At 35.6% G+C, this 17,180-nt stretch overlaps 1 protein-coding gene across 8 annotated transcripts in view; it reads right to left on the bottom strand.

Annotated features, from left to right (window-relative positions):
• The window catches only part of RYR2 (ryanodine receptor 2), a 795,071-nt gene that overhangs the window by 474,705 nt on the left and 303,186 nt on the right, over positions 1–17,180 (bottom strand). For all 8 annotated transcript variants that reach the window (XM_050770606.1, XM_050770614.1, XM_050770624.1 and 5 more), the window contains exon 4: positions 7,028–7,044. In XM_050770606.1, the coding sequence (XP_050626563.1) occupies positions 7,028–7,044 (17 nt within the window). The remainder of the gene's footprint in view (positions 1–7,027; positions 7,045–17,180) is intronic.

Genomic DNA, 17,180 nt, shown 5'->3' with positions numbered 1-17,180 from the left:
TTTTGTCAGGTATCTAAGTTGAACTGCTTTAAAACTGTAGTAGGTATTGACAACAACAAAAAAAGAGTGGTCGGCCAAGTGACTGAGGTCTGCCGTTCCACATTGCTAAGTCGTGTCTGACCGCAGGAAGAATAAGACACAGAGGAGAGCAAGCTGCATACACGATAAAATAGTATGACAACTGAAAATAGCAAATGCTGAAATATCCTTCCGTAGAATGAGAAAGAAGAGCAGGTGTAATACACAAACATCATTTTCAAAAGATAATCAAGAACATGAAAGATTTGTGGTATTAGTGGCATTATAGACATTAACTTTCTGTACAAATCATTTCTTGTTCAAATTGGTTTAAGGGCTAGATATTACCAAAGTTATAGCATCAGGAGACATTCAAAGGGATCGTTTAAGGCAAAAGAAGCAAGCAAAGCACATTAAAACAAAAAAGATGAGTATATTAGTTTAATTCAGTGTAAGCACTGCTTCTGTATGATAAAAGCAACAAACAGAAAAAGAATAACAACAAAAACCCTTTAAAATTGATATGATGGAAAGTAGAAAAAAGAAACACATAAAGATAAATATCGAAGAAAGCAGCCTCTTTGGGTGTGGAGAACGTAGTTTTTGTGCTTACAGTAAGTTAGCAAATAAATGAACTATTTGATTTATTTCACTAATGAGAGGCTTAATAGACAAGAGCTAAAATTTCATTACACAAAATAGAGTAAGGGATGACTATATGGGCAGTGATAGTCATGGATTCCAACCAGCTTTGTGTCTTAGAATTTTTTGGATGATTAATTTGCACAGAAACACAAAGGTGGAAATTTTAGTTCTTTAGGCTACAACTGCAGGTGTCAGTAACTCAGTGTCCTAGGTTTAGATTAATCCAGAATTGACAGGTCAGATGGAGCTCCAAATACAAGCAAAACCTGAGGGCACATGCTACATTAACATGGAAGCCAGGGAGAGAAATTGCTATTGCTACATTTTAACACATAGATGGCCCTGGGTGTCAAATGGATGACAAAAAGAAGCAGAATCATCTTTTGTCTATAAGCATAAGCTAAGGCACTTTCCTAGCAAACGCAAATGATTATGAATAGAAAAACAAATCAAACGGCAATACTTGACTCTGAAAATTGCTAACAAGTACTGGATATCAAGAGAATGCATATTTAATCTGCTCTTGGTGCAAAGAAGGAAACAATAATTCAGGTGATGTAGAAGAGCTCCTCTATCATAATGATGCCTTTCAGTTCAACCTTGGTTTTTTAAAACTGGTATTTCAGTTTCATGAACTAAAATCTGATTTTTAAAAAGTCACACCTCTAAAAACCTACCTTAGAACTTTAAAAAAAAAACTGTTATTGAAATGTCTCCTCAAAAATTATACAGATAAGGATTTAGTGACAAAGCACCAAACATTTGGGGGCTTGCCATTAAAAAGGATTATCAAATGCAACAATTTCAGAATAGCCTCAGAAGTCATTCTAGCATGAAGTTTCCATTAAGGAGGCAAAATGCCCTACTCCGCACACAAAATATGCATCAAATTTAAGCCTTTTTGCCATCTTTTCCTCTCCACATATCAAGATGCTAGGATTCTCCATAATTCTCCAACTGGTAACCTCTCCTTTGTGAGGAAAGATCAGGTAAATTTCATTATGTTGAGAAAACAAGGATATTTCACCATCAAAGACTAGGATTTCTAGGTAGCAATAATTAATTAATGATAGTCCCAACAATTTTTAGGAGAAAAAAAATTAACAATAGCAATTCTGAGTTTCAAACATATATCAACATATACTATCTAATAGCATTTGAGATTGAAAAACTTCAACTATTGCTCTTATGATGAAAATAGCTGGCTGGGTGCAGTGGCTCATGCCTGTAATCCCAGCACTTGGGGAGGCCAGGGCAGGAGTATCTGCTTGAGCCCAGGAGTTCAAGACCAGCTTGGGCACCATAGTGAGACACTGTCTCTACAAAAAATCAAAAAGTTAGCCAGGCATGGTGGCACATGCCTGTAGTCCCAGCTACTCAGGAGGCTGAGGTGGGAGTATCACTTGAGTCACACTCCAGGCTGGGTGATACAGCAAGACCCTGTCTTAAAAAATATCTATATAAATCCTATGGAAATGTTTCACTTTCTAGGATTCCCCTGCTAAAAATGTCCAAGATGCTCTGAAAAGACAGACATGTTGATTACAGGTACAGAAATCATCTGAAAGAGGCTTGTCTATCAGCCCATGAATGAGCAGTTACACACATAATAACACATTCCACTGAAATGCCCTTGTATCACTCCTATTAATGACCATCACTGGAATCTAGTTATGTGAGATGCAGATATGTTTAAAAAGAATTCATTCTGTTCTTTGGCAGATTTGCAGCAACAGTTTTTTTCAGCCTATCAACAGCTCTGTACAGACAGTAGTTAAATAGAATGTCTTTTCTTTCCAGTATAATAAATTTGACATATATATGTACATATAATTATGTAGTTCTTCTTCAGAAGGGTAAAGAAAAATAAATGATTCCGATAAGCTACTATAAGTTCTCACACTTCATCTCTGTGACATGTTTATAAAGCAAAGAGCTGCATAAATGCCTAAAACATGAAATAGAAGAGGTATCTAGGGCTTTCTTCATTTCCCAGCTTGTCTCGATAGAGAATTTCTCTAAATCAAAAGCAACACATTGATTTCTACAGAGGGCAAATGGATAATAATGTCCTGAAGACATATAAAGCTTTCCCTCTATTCAGATCATCACCTACACATAAAAAATTGCCCATATCAGAATACAGAAGACTCCATATATTTTTTAAAACCATTTCAAACATGAATGAACCATGACAGCATGAAAGCATTTTGCAGGTTCTCTCATAATAGCCATTGTGTGTTGAAATGCATTTTTAAACAACTCGCTGGTTAGAAACATTTGACATGATTATAGATTTTAACAATCACAACAGCATCATCATATTTTTTAAGAGAAACTACATGTATAAGACAGCACTCAGTCTATAGACAATGCTTCATAGACAACGATCTCACAGTCTGTTCCATCCTTTTGCTGTCTTCACCCCACTCATGACCTGAATCCTAGGCCTCCACACTGGAAACCATTGCTATAGGTTAGAAAAGGGCTAGGAGTGGAATAGATGGAAATGACCATCAGTTACTTTCTTATCCAGTACTCCGAAGTTTTATTCTCTTTTAAAGGGTAAAGAGCAGCATTTGATAACTCAGTGGGCTTATGATTAAACAGATGCACAGCTGCTCAAAGAGACAGTGATGAGGGAGAGAAGGAAGGAGATGAAGGCAGGAAGGGAATTAGGGAAAAGGGGATGGAGAGAGGGAGGGAGAAAAAGAGAAAGAAAGAGAAGGTGATTGATGGACCTTTGATGTAACTATCCAGAATAATATTATCAGGAGATTTATACAGAAGCCATTTTAATTTCCATATATATTCCAAAAGGCGTGTAATACACCTAACCTACAGAACATTACAGCTTAGCTTAGCCTTAGTTTTGTAAGGCTCCCAAAGGTCTTAATCTAGCCGTGGTAAATGCACCCGAGATAAGCAAATATAACAGAAGTTAAAACTGCACATCTGTCCCAAAACAAAACAATGACCAGTCTCCGAATGGGATTTACAAGAAGGTCCCTGACTTAAAATGGTTCTATTTGTGATTTTTCAACTGTACGATAGCATGAAAGTGATTTGCATTCAGCAGAAACTGTACTTTGAGTACCCATAAACCACTGTTTTTGACTTTCAGTATAGTATTCAATAAATTACATGAGATATTCATCATTTCAGTAAAATAGGCTTTGTGTTAGATGATGTCGTCCCACTGTAAGCTAATGTAAGTGTTCTGAGCATGTTTAAGGGAGGCTAAGCTAAGCTATAATGTTCTGTAGGTTAGGTGTATTACATGCATTTTTCACTTATGATATTTTCAACTTCTGAAGGGCTTTTCAGGATATAACCTCGCCCCAAGTGGAGGACCACCTGTACTATCATGTTCCAAAACATACTGTTACGCCATCTAAGCAGAGATGCCAAAGAGGGTGGCTGCAAATCCACTGGCTGCCTTTAGCTGCCTGCCCACCTCCAGTGTGTTATTAGAGGCCAGACAGCAAAGAGACAGTCTCTTGGAGAGAAGTGCAGGTGGACCTAGAATCCTGCCTGCCTCCCAAGCTTGCCCTCACTTCAAGCCTAGCAAGGGTGGCTTCAGGGATACCAGATGTCCCTGGGACACCACGGACTGGTATCTGACTCTGCCTGGAGACTGCGAGGCAAAACGCTGGGTATAGCCCTATTGGGCTGCAATCGGGAAGTGACCACACTGCCAACAAGCAAATGGGGGTCATGCTAGATAGATCCAGCTTGGGATTGTCTCAGAGGCCACCAAGAACTATCAGGAAGAGGAAGGAATTGCCACTGGCCAGCTAGTGGAGACGCATTTGTCTGCAGCAAGAACACCTCAAGTCAGAGATTTCTGGGGATGGAAGCTCCCCAAAAGACCAGTGCCAAGTACCCACAGAGAAAGTCAGCATTAGAAACCTGGCAAGCCCAGTGCATGACACTATGATCAAAGCAGACTTTTCCTGCCAAGCTTTCTCTTCTATCTCCTTCCCACAGCACCTGAGAGTGGCAGACTCTCTGGGTACCAAGTAGGGCGTGAGGAACCTGGCGGGACAAGCAAGAAACAGCTTCCCAGATATCCCTCCCTCCAGCTCTACCCCAGACAAGTTAATTGAATTAGCTTCGAGTTCGCCTATTATACAGGTTTGGGCATTTTAATTACTGAAATGAGATCTGTATGACTGGAAATGTCTGTGGGGTATTTCACTCTTGGAATACGAGAAAGGTCATGGGACCGGTTCTAATTTAAGCCAAGGGGCAGGGGAGTACCAGCCCCACAGAGCAGTCTCAACAGTCCTTGGTTAGGTGGGTAGAGGGTTAAATTATTTTCTGTTGGCCTTCAAGGTATATCTGTAACAGCAGAATTTCAAACTTCTAATGGCCAAAGCAAAAGATATGAACTGGACAGGTCTTCAAAGAAAAAAAGAGCTCCAGTCTGAAATTTGCTGCGACATTTACACAGAATGCTCATCAGCGTTCTAAAACCCAGCAGAATCTCTTCATCATATGACTTCTAAATGAACATATATTTTGGCATCAATATGTTTAGCATTGACATAATAGTCATATTTAAGAAAAAAAGGAGGAAAGCAGATTCTAGTCCTATAGACAAAGAGATTATGGCCAATGAAGAGGTTACATAAGATTATTAAGCCAGCCACTGGCAAACTAAGCCTCAAGGTTTTCAGCTCAGAAAATATCTCAGATAGTTCCTCAGAACTGGAAGGCAATCTCTGCTGTAATGATTTACAAATAAACTTAATACAAATAAAATAAATAAATTATTATAGGAATAAGAAAGAAAAAGAAATAACATAGGCAGATCAAGAGTAACCAAATTCGCAGAGGAACGGAGGGGAAGACTTTTAGACAACAGTGAAAAGGTGATTTTATTTACTGGCAAATGCTATTTACAAAATAAGTAAAAGCAGCTTGAGTGGTTGGTCAATACCAATCCAGATACGGCACAGAAATAGTGTAATGGAAGTGAAGGGATGCAAGGATGGGAAAAGACAGAGAGCCATGTTGTAGGATGCTGATATTAGGGAAGTGCAGGACACAGAGGTGTCATGTGTGTTCTGAGAAGGAAGCAGGCTTCCCTCACCAAGACAAGAAAAAATGTGAAGCTTGGATCAGTGTTTTAACTATAGCCAAAGAGAAGGGTAGGAAATGTCAAAAACAAACAGTTGGTCAAAAGTAGTAGTAGTTCAGTTACAAAGAGAGAGATGAAGACTTCAAATTATTCTCAGCAATATAACATAGAAGCCGTAGTTTTCAAAGGTCATTAGAAGTGGTAAATTAAAAAACAGGTTTCCTTGTCTTTAAAGGGCTAAAAAAAATGTTTTAAGACAAATGAACATGAAATTGTTGGAAAACACTACTGAAAGGGCACTGGAAAGATAGCAAAATTCTCAAAATGTTGGATCCTAGGACGAGAAAAATAATGAAGATAAAATAAAGCCATCAGTTAAGTCAGTCTTAAAAGATTCTTCACGTAAGTCGCAGAGCAAATGAAAACAAAACATTTCAACACTGAAAAGCCTCACTGTTTTGTACTCTTGGGAAAAAGTGGAGTAGGAATATCAGTCTTGAGGAGACTTGGATTTCCATTCAGAATCCTGGTGTGTTAAATATTAGAAGGTACCTTGGTGTATTTCCTCTCTCCTTTAATTTTTACTAACAGATAAGGAAACTGAGACCAAAAGAAGCAACATAACTTTTTGCACAACTTGTGACAACGTGGGCTCTAAGAATTAGCCTCCAGAATCCTGTAACTGCCTTTTTCTACATGGTCATTCACCTTCACTGCTTAAGATTATACAGGGCCTGGCACAGTGGCTCCTGTGTGTAATCCCAGCACTTTGGGAGGCTGAGGCAGAAGGATCACTTGAGTCCAGGAGTTCAAGACCAGCCTGGGCAACATAGTGAGACTCCATCTATACCCCCCCCAAAAAAGGTTCTATGACTATATATATAATTGTCTTCTTCTACAGTACATACAAAAATATAAGGACCAAGCAGTGGAATTTTGAGATTAAACAGTCAAGTTTGTTTGCAAAAGATACACAGTATGAATAATAAACACCTTTCTGTTGGCCAGAGCACATAATAATTACAAAACAAACTATATAAAAACTATATGGTTCTAGGGATGGAAAGTACTTTAATATGCCTCATTTCAGATGAAGCAAAACCAGAAACATAAGGTTCTCTTTAGAGACCTGTGAAACACATGTTCATTACAACAAAGCAGTTAGTTTGAACACTAATAGTACAAGCCACCACTAGGAAGCAAAACAAAAGATTAGAGGCAATAGCAAGCATGCACTTTTAGATCACAATTTCTTTGCAAATACATGGAAACACATACCCATTTTTCCACATCAACTTGCTGTGGAAAGAAAAAGCCAAAATAAATAACAAACAAACAAATACCTAGCAATGTTTCAATGACTATCATTTAAATGAATTGATATCAATTTGGTCCTTGCACCACAATCTCTTTCCAATTCTAAAGCATAAAAAATTGTATTCAAGTTTTTAATTAACAACATTTAATCTCACCAAACAAATAGAACTAAGTTAATTTAGCAATCAGAACTCTAAAAGACATTAGGCTGGAAATGCATCAGGTACATGAAATAATGAAAATCCAATATATTTAAAAGCAAACATGAACATTTCTAATTCTCAAATGTAATAGGCCTTCTGATTTAAGAACTACGACTCTCCTCTAATTATAAAAACTGATTTAATTAAAAAGACCAATTTAGAGATATAGTGTCTAACTACAATTTCTCTCGCGACACTTAAAGTAAAATTTCTCTTACTCTAATCTTTCTAGCATTTCATACAATTTCATAATATAAAAGCATGCCTTAACAAATAGTTCTGAAGTTATACGGGAATCAAATTATTTTTTTAAATTGTATCTATAAATGAATCTTAGTCTCTTAATCATTATGTGGCTCTTTAAAATTTAAGTGACTATAATCATACCCACATTGTAAATAGAACAAACAAAAAAGTCATTTGTCAACCAAGACTATCTTCTACAACACCCTAGGATTCCTTGCAAATAAATCAGAATAAAAAATTTCAACATTGAGGGACATACTCAGTCTCAAAGGTAAGTTTCCTTAACTCACCTCCCATCTATAGAATGTCCTGTGGGAGCTGTGGTTTGCTTCACACCCTTCATGTATGAAAGTTTCTTTGTAATTTTTTTTTCTTAGAAAACTCATTAATTAGGTAAGAAGCTAATGCTACTTAGGCAGAAATCTTGGGCTATTAGCTAGGAATCTCCAATGCCTTGGTAAACAAGCTTTTGGGAAGCAATGTGCATAAAAAGCATCATACAGAGTGATTCTTTTAAAAACGTTATAAAGTGATATTTAAAAAATCAACCTAAATATACAGGTAGAATTTTATGAAGCCCTAATGAAATTCAATAGTTTACTTTTAACAGAGCATTTTGGCTTATTTTGTAATTTACTTAGTCTTCAGAAAAATCTGTTCTAAACTCACTTCCTCCTTTGCATTTTACAAACACACTGTTGTTATTTAAGAAAAACACTTGACTGAACAGAAAGGCCTGATTTTCACTATACATTTTTCAAAATATTTTGTTGTTATAGAAAGTGGAAGATTGCCTCTCAAACAGTAACTTACTGGAGTGATGAATCCATTTCTTTAGATCCTGGGGCAAAGGGAAGCAAAAGAGGCATGTCCAGCATAGTGCAATTGTTTTGTGCACTTTTCTACCTCTAAAAGGGCAAATTTTTATATTTATTCTCTCCCCCCAAAAAATCTAAAAAACTTAAATGACTTCCTTTTCACATTTATCAGGAAAACAGAATATGCCATATTTTTAGTGCTATCAATGATTATCAAAAACATTGTATTTTGCCATCATCAGGTTCACTTCCGCATGTCAGTCATTCACACATACATACATACACACACCCACACACACACACACACACACTCCCGTCAGTGCAAAGATAAAGTCATGGGATTTTTCCAGAAGAAAGAATTTATAATCAAGAGTCATAGTTACTAATGATAGTAACAGGAGCTCTTTAATGTTCTATATTACAAAAGACACAGTTCTTCAAGGAGCAAGAATTAGGAGCAATAATGTAACAAACAGAATATCCAAATACCCAAAGAAAAGCTTAGCAACAGCATTGCTGGGAGTGAATTATCAGCTAGACACACAAGACAAGACAAATGGTCCACAGGGTTAAAAGACTAACATACAATAAAACTGTAATTATGCATAAGCAATGCAGAACGATTTCATGACACGTCTCTTGTTCTTGTTAACAGGAATCATTTAAATTCCTGCAAATGGCGAAAAGAATGATTCAAATGGAGCTAATCAAGAAAAGGAAATACAAAATTCACAGTAAACTTAACCAATTTTAGAATTTAAGCAGTTACAAATCCATAAAACATATAAGACAGAGGAACATTTTTTCCAATAACTTATCCAAGTATGTGGAATATTAAAAATATATATATGGATTTTATTAAATGACTATTTTAATATCTGCAGGAAATTACATTAAATGTCTTATCATATTAACACTAATAAAAAGAGCAATTTCATTTCAAAATTTCAAAATAAAAACAAAATTCCCCTTAAAAGAAACAATAGTTATTTAAACACCAACTTGATTTAGCAGAGAGGACATAAGCATCTAACACAAAGTAATTATTTTTAAATTATATCACTATACGAAAGGCAGATAATCCAAACGACATCTCTATTTTTGCATTCTTTTTTTTTTTTTTTTTTTTTTTTCTTGAGACGGAGTCGCACTCTGTCACCCAGGCTGGAATGCAGTGGTGGGATCTTGGCTCACTGCAACCTCCGCCTCCTGGGTTCAAGCAATTCTCCTGTCTCAGTTTCCTGGGTAGCTGGGATTATAGGTGCCCGCCACCACACCTGGCTAATTTGTGTATTTTTAGTAGAGATGGGGTTTCACCATGTTGGCCAGGCTGACCTCGAACTCCTGACCTCAAGTGATCCACCCATCATGTGCATTCATATTTTAATTACAAATTTAGGGCACATAAACATGAGCTCTTCTATAAACTTTTTTTAAAAAAAAGTTTGGTTGCTTCTTTCGAATTGATTAACTTGAGGATAATTCTGTTGAGTTAAAGCAGTTACCGTGTGGCAGGCTTTGAGCCATACATTTTACATGTAATCTTATCATCTGCATTTTACATACTAGAAAACAAAAGACATAAAGGTATTACACGCAAATCTTCAACAACAAAATAAAATGACACAAAGCTACTAAAGCTACTAAATTTTCTAGAAAGTTCATTATTATGCCTTTCCCCTGAAAGTTGCAACACACCTGGTATTGACTTTTTATGTAAGATGGTAGGGAGGGAGTTAAGAATCGTCTCCTCACCCACCCTCATGTATCTATCCAAATGACCATTTATTAAAAAAATACATCTTTTCCCCATTAGCACTGCATCATCACTTACTAATGTGTCCAGAGACAAACGTGTGGATCTACTGATGAACTCTACCCTGGTCTATTTTTCTGTCTCTGTCCTAATACCCAACAGTCTTATTGCAACATTAAAATAAGTCTTGATATCCAGGAGTCAAAGACTCTAACCTTGTTCTTTTCTTCAAAGTTGTATTTGATAATCTTGCTCTTCTTCATTGAGAACTGGCTTTTTCAACTTTCATGCACACAAGAAAACCTGCTGGGATTCTGATTGCGATTACATTGATCTACCCAACCAATTGGAAGAGAACTGTCATCTTTGTAATACTGAGCCTCCCAATATATGAACAGGGTATATTTATCCCTTTTTTAAGGTCATCTTTATTTTTCTCAAAATGTTTTTCAATTTTGTGTGTAAAGGTTTGCACATCTTTCATTAGAGTTATTCCTAGGTGTGTGTTGTTTTATTATACTAATATAAGTGAAATCACTTATTTTTATTTTGTAATTGCTTTTTACTAGAATATAAAAATATAACGGAATTATTTATAATGAGCTGTGACTTTGCTAAGCTCAGTTTTCCCAACTTTATTCAACATGGCCTTCAAAGAATTCAAGATTCCACCAGTTTTGCATTTGATAATTTCTATCAGTTTAAGTAACTTTTCTTACATGTCAACTTACTAATATTGCAATGAATAGGCATTTAATATTTAAAAATGTTTTTATAGTATCTGTTAAAATAAATACATTTTTCTTTTTTTCTCTTAATAAGGTAAATGACAGTAATTGGTTTTGAATCCCAACTTGGTTGTAATAGGCTATTGAGTTATCTGTCAATGGGATGGATTTGCTAACATTTCATGGAGGATTTCTACACCTATGGTCCCTGATGCATATTAGTCTATACCTTTATTATTTTTTTTTGCAAGGTCTTTGTCGTAGTTTAGGATCAGGGTTATGCTGACCTCATAACATCGGCTGGGAAGTATTATGAAAGAGTTTAAGATTGGTATTATTCTTTCCTTATATGTTTGGTGGAATTAACCAGTGAGGCCATCTGGGCCTGGACTTCTTTGTGAGAAGGCTTTAATGATCAATTCATTTTATTTAATAAATGTAAGACAGTTGATATTTCCCACTTCTAGTGTTAGAGTTGGTAAACTGTATTTTGCTAACACTATATTGTTTCTAGAAAGTTTTAATTTCTTTGGAATAAAGCTATTCACAGTATTCTCTTATTATCTTTTCATAGTTTAGAGGTTCTCCAGTGATTTCCTATTTTCATTCCTAATATTGTTAATTTTATATCCTCTCTTTTTTGTATTCAGTCTTTCCAAGGGCTCATCAATTTTATTAGTCGTTTCAAAAAACCAGCTATTAGCTTGGATGATTTATGTTTCTTTCTACTTCATAAATTCTGCTCCTTATTATTTCTTCTATTTCATAAATTCTGCTCTTTATTATTTCTTCTTTCTACATTTTTCAGGTTTAATATTTTCTCTTTGTGGTCTTCTTGAGATATTTAGATAATTGATTATTCAGTTCTTCTTATGTATTTAGGGCCAAAAAATTCCCTCTACTCAGTTTTAACTGTATCCACAGTTTTAGCTACATCTCATGTTTTCCACTTTATCCAATTAAAAATATCTCATCATTTGCCATTGTGATTAACTTGCTGATTCCTAGACTTATGGATTTGCAATTCCTTTCGTTACTTATTTCTTAATTATATGATAAGAAAGGAATACACTCTTATTTCAAACCTCTGAAATTTGCTTATACTTCCTCCATAATCAATTTTGGTAAATGTTCCATCTGCACTTGAAACAAATGTGTACTTTCTCAGCATATGGTGCAGTGTTCTATAAATGTCAATATATATGTTAATTAATCATGCTGTTCAGATTTCTGCATCCTCATTGATTTATTTGCCTGATTATTGTTATACTGCGAGAAGCGTGGTCTTATACATTCAATGTTGATTGATTTCTCCTGATAATTTTGTCAATTTTTGTTTTTTAAGTTTGAAAGCTATATCATTAGATTCATGTATATTCAGAATTATTTTTCTTATACCCTGACTTTTTTATCATAGCGAAATGTCCATCTTGATTTCTTGCAATACTTTCTGCCCTAAATTCTTTCTCAGATATCAGATTTTTACTTTATTTTATTTTTATTTTTTAGATGGATTCTTACTTTTGTCACCCAGACTGGAGTACAGTGGTGCGATCTTGGCTCACCGCAACCTCTACCTCCTGGGTTGAAGCTATTCTCCTGCCTCAGCCTCCTGAGTAGCTGGGACTGCAGGCGCACACCACCACGTCTGGCTAATTTTTTGTATTTTTAGTAGAAACGGAGTTTCCCCATGTTGGCCAGGCTAGTCTTGAACTCCTGACCTCAAGGGATCCACTCACCTCCCAAAGTGCTGGGATTACAGGCATGAGCCACCACGCCCAGCCCTTTCTCAGATATTAATATAGTTATACCAGCTTTCTTTAGATTCAACTTTACCATATATACAACTTTACCATCCTATAGCTTTACTCTTTCTGTAAGATAGTCTTAAAGTGTATCTCCGGTAAGCAACATACAATTGCAGTTAATAAAATCTGACAATTTATGAATTTTGATTGAAGTATTTAGTCAATTTACATTTAGTTTTATTCTTAAAATACGAGTTTATATTTATTATATAGTTATATTTATCAAATTATCTGTATTATATTGGTCTTGTGTTCTCTTTATGTAGCTTTATGGAAATATAATTTATATATCATAAAGTTCATTTATTTAAAGTACACAATTTCAAGGCTTTTTGGTATAGTTACACAGTTGTGAACCATCACCATAATCTAATTTAAGAACAGATTCAGCCCATATGTTCTTATTTCTTTTCCCTCCTTTCTTCCTGCCTTTACACTAATCAAATATTTTGATATTGCATTTTTCCTTCTGGAAAGTTGTTGGTTATGCTTTCTCATTCTTTCGGTTAGTACCCTAGAGGTTGCGTGTTCATCCATGACATTTAATAATCTTCCATTGTGATTAACTCTTTCATTATAAATATAAATTAGTAACTTCACCTTGTTCCAGAAAAAAGATTTTTGAACATGTTTGACAATTTTATCCTCTCCCACCTTTTGCGTTATTATCATTGTGCATTTTAATTGCACATATATTTTAAACCTCACAAGGCATTAATACGATTATTTTGTATAGTTAGCATTAATTTACATTTGGCCACATATTTCCTTAGTCTTTCCCTTCTGCATTTCCTGTTTTCACTCTGGTATAATTTCCTTTCTGCCTGAAGAACCCCATCTCCTGTATCTAAATTATCTCAATTTTTATTTGTCTGGAAATGTCTTTACTTCACTCTCACTTTTGAAGGACATCTTTATCTGGCTATAATACAGAGTTAGTGATAATTTTTCCTCACAACACTAAAGATGCCTTTGTCTTCTGCTTCAGATTTTTCTAACGTATCCTCATATATCAGTCTTATTATGGCTTTTTAATTTTGTTCCCTCCTCTAGCTACTTTTAAGATTTTTTTATTTTGCTAGTTTTCAACACTTTTACTATGGTACACCACAGTGTGGTTTTATAAGTATTAATCTTTCTTAGGATTGACAGTAATCTTGAATCTCACTATTATAGCTCCAAATCCATCACAGTTTGGGAATCCAGTTACTTGTATGTTAGATTTTATTACTAGAGTTAATGCATCTTTTATGATTTTTTCCCTTTATTCTTAATATTCTTTTCTCCACATAAGTCAGTCTGGATATTTTCAACTAATCTATTTTTCAGTTCATGAATCCTTTCTTCAACTATGTCCCAGCTGCTGTTAAACTAATCTTCTGAGTTCTTACTTCACTTACTGTGGTTTTCAGTATTTGATTTTCCATTTTATTTTTTTCATTGTAGATTCCACAATTGTTTTAAGGTCTGTGACTGATAATTCCAATATCTGGATCACTTACAGGTCTATTTCTACTGTCAGATTTTCTCTTGATCCTGACTCCTTATATGCCTAATAACATTTTTAACTGCACATCAGATACTGTGTGTTAAAATCTGTATACAAGCTAATTTTGTTTCTTCCTCCAGAAAAGATGTACCTATGGCTGGCAGCTAGATGATGGGCAGATAACACCAATTCCATTTGAGCTGAGTAGATTGAAGGGTGGGTTTCAGACTTAGCAAGATTCAGCCTACCTTTAGTTCACCCTCTCTCCTAGTAATTATAACTTCCAAGGATTCCAACTGAGAGCCTGGAATGATTGTCAAAACCCCTACTCCTTAGCAACCACTGAAACAAATTTTTGGCCCCCCAGCACAAGATTAGACCTCACAAGACGTTATTAGAATTGTTTCATAGAATCAATAGTCACATCTTACTATACTGCTGACTTTTTGATCTGCTTTCTGTTAAGCTTCTTAGCTTGTTTCCCAAAGGTTAATAACAGAAAAATGATCTGGAATAGTGGTACATGCCAGTTATCCAAGCTACTTGAGAGGACGATTGTTTGAGCCCAGGAGTTCGAATCCAGCCTGGACAAGGAAACCCTGTCTTGTAACAATAATAATAATAATAATAATAATAATAATAATAATAAAAACACCACAACCAACAGAGAAATAACTCAAGTGGAAAGCCTCTTCAGAGTGTAAGCCTTATTTCTCTCTCTTTTCCTTCAAGATCTTATACCCTCAAATTCTGCCTATGTTGTCAGGCCTGAGATTACATAAACTTTGCAGGCTCCTCTGCCTTAATCTCTGCCCAAATGAATACTCAGCAAATGCCCCAAAGGGAAAACTGGTATAAAAAAAAGTTAGACCTACCTCAGTGCACTTCTCTTACTGCTGGGATTTAGGTCTCTTCAAGTCCTAGCTACCTCAGAAGTTTCCAATGCCTCAATCTTATTTCCTTTTAAATTGAATATATTCTGATTAAATCTTTCAAATTTAATCCTTTTAAAACTTCTGGTTTGGAGGCGGTTTGGGTGTTTTGCTTGTTTCTCGTTTTTCCCACAGCTGGAATATTAGTCTACTGGCAGAAACGGAACTATTAAATTTTTTCTCTAAATTTTTTAAACAAGGTCTGATCCAAACAATAAAAGATTCAAAACAAAGTAAAAATACACTGTTTCTGGCCTAGATGTTTTCTTCCCAACAAAACCCAAAATCCTTGGTGCCTAGGGATTTGTGACGTATGTGGCCAAACTGTGATTTAGGACAGAATTAAATGAAATCCACATTATATACTTTTCATTAAAACATCAGCATTTAGATCAGTTAGTTATATTTCAACAAGCAGTGAATTCATCTTGAAAGAAGAAAGGGAAAGAAACATATATAGAGAGAACCTACTATTATAGGTATATATTTTTCTTTATTTTTCTCTGTCTCTCTGGCTTTTTGATTGTTTGTTTGTGTTTGTTTTTGAGACGGGGTCTCGCTTTGTTACCTAGGGTGGTACACTCACAGCTCAGGGCAGCATGGAACTCCTAGGCTCTAGTAATCCTCCCACCTCAGCCTCCTGAGTAGCTGGGACTACAGGTGCACACCACCACATCCAGCTAGTTTTTTGTTTTTTTTTTTTTTTGTTTTTTTTTTTTTTTTGGTAGAGACAGGGGTCTCTCTTTGTTGCCCAGGCTGCTCTCAAACTCTCAGCTTTAAGCAATCCTCCTGCCTCCCAAAGTGCTAGGATTATAGGTGTGAGCCACCATGCCCAACCTCTTTTCCATTTCCATACATGTTTACAAATAACAGAATCACAGATTCACAGGACCTCAAACTGAGGTATCTACCTAAATGTTCATAGGAGCAGACCAGGTACATTTAAAACGAAAAATACGAAGCACTAAATTAGAACAGACAGACATGACATTAATGTGGGAGAATTATAAATAAAAGGAAAAGCATCTCTTCATACTGTAGTATTGTAAGTGATATGCACTTTAACAGCATGAGACCACAAAGTCTTTTCTGCCATTAGTTTGAGAAAGAAATTTACCATAAGTTTAAATGAGCAAATGAAGCACAAAAGTGAGGCCAGTAATTGACTTAATTAAAGTTAGCCCAATTTCCTAACTTTACTACGGTTTTGCAGTATTAGCCAGGCAGAACTCTGTTTTTTTAGATCTGTCAAACAATGAAGCCGACTTAGTACAATAAACTCAAAAATCTCATACACTAAACACACACACACAACTCAATACAAGGAAAGGGTTTAGAAATTTTATTCGTAACTATAAATGCTTTCTTTTAAAATTTAAACTAGGTAATAAAGAACTAAGATCTACTACTTTCTAAATTATTCTTACTTTAGAATAGGAAAAGTTCATGTACTACTATTTCAATGTTTTCTGAATTTGTTCAAATCCTCAGGATTTTTTTTTTTTTTTTTTTTTTTTTTTGAGGCAGAGTCTCTCTCTTCACCAGGCTGGAGTATAGTAGCAGTAGTAGCACTCACTTCAGCCTTGACATCCCAGGCTCAGCAATCTTCCCACCTCTCAGCCTTCCAGGTAGCTGGGACTAGAGGCACATTGCACCACACCTGGCTAATTTTTTAATTTTTTGTAGAGACAGAGTCTCGTCATGTTTCCCAGGCTGGTCTCGAACTCTGGGGCTCAAGTGATCCACCCGCCTGACGCTTGCAAAGTACCGGGATTACAGGTATGAGCCACCACACCCAGCCTGGATATGCACTAACTCAAAATTATCAATATCTCCTTTCTCTAAGCACAGAATATGTTAAAAGTGGCTGCTGCATAAACCTTAATGTTAACAAACTCGAGTAGATGGACGGGTGCTAAGTAAAGAACATATTAAGTCTCTTCCATGGAGGCTACTTATCAGAATTACTAAGTGAAATTAAATTCCACAAGTAATTTCATTTGGGAGATAGACAAGAAGAGTAAGAACAATTTGGGGGGGAGGGGAAAAGAAAGAGGGGGACTAATCTTAATATTAGACATTTCTAAAATATAGTGATAAACAGTGTTATTAGACATAATAACAGACTTTGTTA

The sequence above is a fragment of the Macaca thibetana genome, chromosome 1 (genome assembly GCF_024542745.1).
Source record: "Macaca thibetana thibetana isolate TM-01 chromosome 1, ASM2454274v1, whole genome shotgun sequence".
NCBI lineage: Eukaryota > Metazoa > Chordata > Mammalia > Primates > Cercopithecidae > Macaca > Macaca thibetana.
Note: the sequence above shows the minus strand (reverse complement) of the source record. Positions and strands in the feature narration are given on the sequence as shown.